At 44.9% G+C, this 5,105-nt stretch overlaps 1 protein-coding gene across 1 annotated transcript; it reads right to left on the bottom strand.

The window, feature by feature from the left end:
- Positions 1-1,014: 1,014 nt before the first annotated feature.
- Positions 1,015-4,155, bottom strand: LOC133413694 (stonustoxin subunit alpha-like). Its single transcript, XM_061698387.1, has 4 exons — positions 4,068-4,155; positions 3,837-3,945; positions 2,275-3,744; positions 1,015-2,180 (listed from the first exon to the last, which is right to left on the bottom strand). Exons 2-4 carry the CDS (start codon positions 3,922-3,924, stop codon positions 1,645-1,647), a joined length of 2,094 nt encoding a protein of 697 aa, XP_061554371.1. The 5' UTR covers positions 3,925-3,945; positions 4,068-4,155; the 3' UTR covers positions 1,015-1,644.
- Positions 4,156-5,105: the final 950 nt, after the last annotated feature.

Below are 5,105 nucleotides of genomic sequence, written 5' to 3'. Positions count from 1 at the left end.
CACACGCCCCGCCACCAGGAGAGGAAGACGCGCCAGGTCCCCAACTGGCAGTCATTGGCCCTACCCAGTGTATTAGTGCCCCCCCTCCACCCCCCACCCTCCACGCCCCCAGAGTAGTGTGGTGCATTAAAATCTGGAGAGGTCAGTGAACCGAGGGCGTGGGGGCAGGGCTGCCAGGCACTACTGCCTAACAGCCAAACCCCCACACCACCCATGACCCACCACCCCCCAGAGATAGGTGTATGTGGTGCATTAAAACATGGGGAGTGTGTGTGATGCATTTAAAATCCAGGGGGGCAGGCAGGGCGGAGGGGCAGGGTTCACGGACCGGGAAACAGCACAGACGTGCTGAAACCCAATCCGAAACCCACACCCTCCCGATCCCATACCAGTCCCCCAGGAACCCTTTGATATGTGTATGTACCCATATGTGTTTAGTGAGAAAAATATATAGCGTGAATGTTATGAGTGTGTGCTAAGTGAGTGATTAAGAGGCATGGCTCCTGCAGGTCAGGTCCATTAGGCAGGACAACCACCGACGAAGAGGGCCATCCCACCCAGACCCGCAGCACCAACCCCGGGCCCCCCACACCCCAGCCAGCACCCACTACCCGCCCCTGAGCGTGGGAGGTGGACCTCCCCCAAACCAGGCAGGGAAAAGAACCCCACAGCCCGCAGGAGACCGCCCAGCTCCCCCATGGGAAGAGTTAGAGGCGACATTTTTTTGTCAAAAAAAAAAAAATAAGTGCCTTTTTGTAGAACGTTATGTCATATCACCTATGAAAAATCTGGTCGGAAAAAAACACCTTCCAATTAGAGTCAAAGAGTATAACATCATTATTTCTCAACATGTCTACTTGACTTGACTACTGTGTTTGTGTCTTGTTGTTTTACATTATCCTCAATGAGCTGGAGTGTAGTCTCCGTTTTCTGACAATGATGCATTCTCTATCATCCACTCCCACTCTCATTTTATTCTCAAGAGGGACAGAATGAGAACCAACAGAGGGAGAGCAAATAGCAATTTTATTGTCCATGTGACCTTCAAAATGTAGTGACAACAAAGGTCTAGAGTTACATCATATACGGAGAACACATGGTGTGATTTGCCAAGGCCGCTTAAAACCTCATCAAGCAAAGCGTTGCATCTTTGTTGGTTTAGCTGCTAATTCGGTAGAACACATGCTCAAAACTCGTGAGCAAGAGAAGAGAGTGACATTTTCTGTTTTAACATCAAACCTAATCAAAAAAAGCCACAAGCATCATTGCAATGTTTCAAATGGATTCTGCATTGATTTATTGTATATTTGAAAATGAATGTCTTACTAAATTCTAAGGTGCTGTTCCTGCTGCAGAAATTTAACATTCAAACATTTGTATTCAGCAGCTTCAGAAGTGGACACTGAGCTGTGTCCTGTAGGTGGCGGTAGTGTATGCCTGTCTTTTGGGGAAGAACGGTTCAGAGTAGCAAATTAACACTTACTATCTTGACAATCAAAAACATGTCAGTGATTCGTTGATAAATCGTGCTGTGCTCGCTAGACCTTACTACTGGTACCAACTGCTTAAAAAGCTGTTCAAAACTAATGGATAAATAATTGTTGCAGACCTGACTATATAATGGAGGAAAATGGGTTTGCAGTGCTAATATGTCAGGTGAGCATAACTTTGTTTTTCTAAAACTGCAAAACCTGCATAGACTGGTTGATCAAAATTCAATGGAAAAGTATAGCAGTGTTTCAGTTTGTTTCCAGACACACCATAAAAGGACAGAGTGGATCCAGGAACGTCAAGAAACACTCCAAGCTTTTGCATGCCACTAGAAGATTCAGTAAAGACCGTGATAGGAAAAAAGGTGCTTTCTACAATTACTTCAAATTTATGGCTTGCATGCATTCCCCAGGAAGTGAATAAATCCGTGAAGTTTCGCGCAGTAGGGGTGGCTCCTTTCCTCGGAGTTGATTCGAATGCAGCCACCACATTAACGTGACCCCGCCACTCCACCTCCCAGTAATGCCGACCACGTAGCGCCTCTTTGCATAGAACTTGAGGGAAATCAACGAACCTCTCCGAGCTAGAGGGATACGACATAACACGGCCATATCCCACTTTCTTGTTCTCCTCTGACAGAGTGAGATTTTTGTGGACGGTATTGCCATCCAATGTGAGTTCAGTTGCATCTGATGGAGAGAAAAAAAACACAGACATCATACAGATGACAATTGATATAGTTTGATTTGGAAGTGGAAACAGCAGCGCGAAAAAGGAACTTACGCCAGATCACATAATTTCTGTCTGTGATCGTCTTTACTGGTGGCAGGGATGGCACCGTGAACATGTCAGACTGTAGGAGGCCATCTTTGTAATGGTAGATGGAAGATCCTTTATATTTCTTATTTGTCATAGCAGTTATAAGGAACTTGATACTGCTGCTACGCTTCAGAGTTTTAGCATATTTAAGGAACGTTTGGGCATTTTCTCTCATTTTAATGATGACCTCATTCGTGAAGGACGTATAGTCTGCATTTCTTCCTCCAACTTGCGATGTGTCCAAGTACTTAGCCATGACATCAAGGCAGGGGTCATTTGTGTCCAAGTTGGTGAAAACATAGCAAAGAACATTTGTCACACCTACAGTAAGAACCACTCGATCCAATTCTGACTTAGTGCGCACAACATAAGCATTTGATTCATTCATTATCATGTCAACACAGGACTGAATGATATTGATGTCTCGTTCTTTTTCCTCCAACCACTTGTTAAGATGTGCTTGGTGGAATGGAGAATTTTCTCGATCATTAAAGACATTTGCTAACACGCTCTCATCTTCTTTGCCATCACGGATTGACGGAAGATGGTCTGATAATTGTCGTTTGAGTGAAGCTTTGTAAAAAGAACAAAGTTTTTGGAAACTGCTTATGTTTTTGCGAATCACGGGACAATATTGTGCTACACTGCTAGACAAACTATCATTGCATCTCATTTTCACTTGATTTTGTTCTTCCATCGCATCTTGAATTTTCCTCGATAGTGAGACGCTGAGGTCTTTGACCAGTACAGCAGCTTTGTTGTACAGCGACTGCAGAGGATACAGCCAGACAAGCAGAGGAGCATTGTTGTCCTTTGTTCCCAATAGTGTTGGAAGGTCACAGTAGGTTTCAACTGCTTGGACAAACGTGGCGGGGTTTTTTTCAAGAATGAGGTCGCCAAAGAATGTGCAAGAGAATTTGTTTGTCAGCTCCTGCTCCTGCTCAGACAGATGTATTTTAGCACTGCCTTCAATTTTAAATGTAGGAATCTTCTTGATCACAGCTTGCATGTTACCCTGGATATCTTGGACATTGCTGGCCTCCAACTTCTCACTGTCAAACACAAAGACTGCATTTGCCCCATAAAGGATACCTGTGACCAAATGTGTTGCCTTGCCCTCCTCAATAATTTGTTTTTGTTGGCTGTTTAGTGGCCCAAGAGCAGGAAGAGACAGCTGCTTAAAGGTCGTGGTAGCTTTGTACTGAAACGTTACCCTGCTCTGGTTCTCGAATTTCTTTTGGTCATTCAGGTACTTGGCAGATCCTCCAACTTGAACCAACCCACTTAAGAAACTCATATTCAGAGAAGCGTCAATATCCATTAGAGAAGACCTCGATTCAATGGTGTCAGAGGCTGTAATCTTAAATGAACTGCTTTTTTGAGTAGTTTCAGTGGTCTGGCGATCTAGGGTTGCTCTATCCCACAGAGTGAAACCTGCAGGAACAGACACGTTTTACAAGTAAGCTCCTTGACAATCAAGGTATCCCAAAATAACAGTAAGGACAATTGTGTGCATCAAGTTCTACCTGGGATTAGTTCATCTTTGCGGGCATCATAGAGCATCCCCAATGTGAAGGGCTGGCCCAGAGCAACAACTTTCATGGTGTCTGACATGCTTGCAGATATGAAGAATAGCTGATGGAAAAAAAAGAAAACTACATTTAATTTTAACATTGAAGCCATGCAACCATCAAACATCAATGCTCACTCTGATACAGCCTGTTGTAAACACACAACTTGTACCGCTGCTTAGTTACCTGATGAAGGTGTGATGATCAGCCGAGCCGAGCTGTTGGAGAGTCTTCTCGAGTTCTAACCAGCGATGCCAGCGTCATCATCAGTCAGGTTGCGGGCCTATTTATACTTATAATTGGCTAGTCTTTTGTATGTATTTTCATATTGGGTTTGGTTAATGGGCGGCACGGTGAACGACTGGTTAGAGTGTCTGCCTCACAGTTCTGAGGACCGGGGTTCAATCCCCGGCCCTGCCTGTGTGGAGTTTGCATGTTCTCCCCGTGCCTGCGTGGGTTTTCTCCAGGCACTCCGGTTTCCTCCCACATCCCAAAAACATGCATGCTAGGTTAATTGAAGACGCTAAATTGCCTGTAGGTGTGAATGTGAGTGCGGATGGTTGTTTGTTTGTATGTGCCCTGCGATTGGCTGGCAACCAGTTCAGGGTGTACCCCGCCTCCTTCCCGAAGATAGCTGGGATAGGCTCCAGCACTCCCGCGACCCTTGTGAGGATAAGCGGCTCAGAAAATGGATGGATGTTCGGTTAATGAAAATATTTTATTCTCGAATAACATAACCACCAAGGTGCGCGGAGCCTTAAGGGCTTTTCACACTGCAATGCGCAAGCCGCCAACGAGGGACGCTGAGGGCGCTGCAGTGCAGAGGGCAGCTGACGCACGAATCTTGAATTTACATCTCATTTCAGCTAAAGTGGGAGCATGTACGATTAGTTGGCTTAGCTCCTTATATTATAATAAGATCATATCCCAGTTTGCAAATGAATTTTCATAACAGCATCAGGAAAGTACACACTTGGTAACAGGTGAAAAATTTAGCGATTGGCAGGTGAAATTTTATGGAGGAGATGCTAGCGACTAGCGTGTCAGAAAAAGTCCCAAGAGTCAGTCAGTTGGCCTCACAGAATGTCGTATCCTGCTATCCGGTTAGCTAAACACTTCCACGTAATAGGTTAGGATACCGGGTTAGGACTGTTTATCATGTGGAAAGCGTGAAACGCACATATACATACACAACAGTAAGTATATGTGACATGAACAAACTTC

The sequence above is a fragment of the Phycodurus eques genome, chromosome 15 (assembly GCF_024500275.1).
Source record: "Phycodurus eques isolate BA_2022a chromosome 15, UOR_Pequ_1.1, whole genome shotgun sequence".
In the NCBI taxonomy this organism is placed as follows: domain Eukaryota; kingdom Metazoa; phylum Chordata; class Actinopteri; order Syngnathiformes; family Syngnathidae; genus Phycodurus; species Phycodurus eques.
Note: the sequence above shows the minus strand (reverse complement) of the source record. Positions and strands in the feature narration are given on the sequence as shown.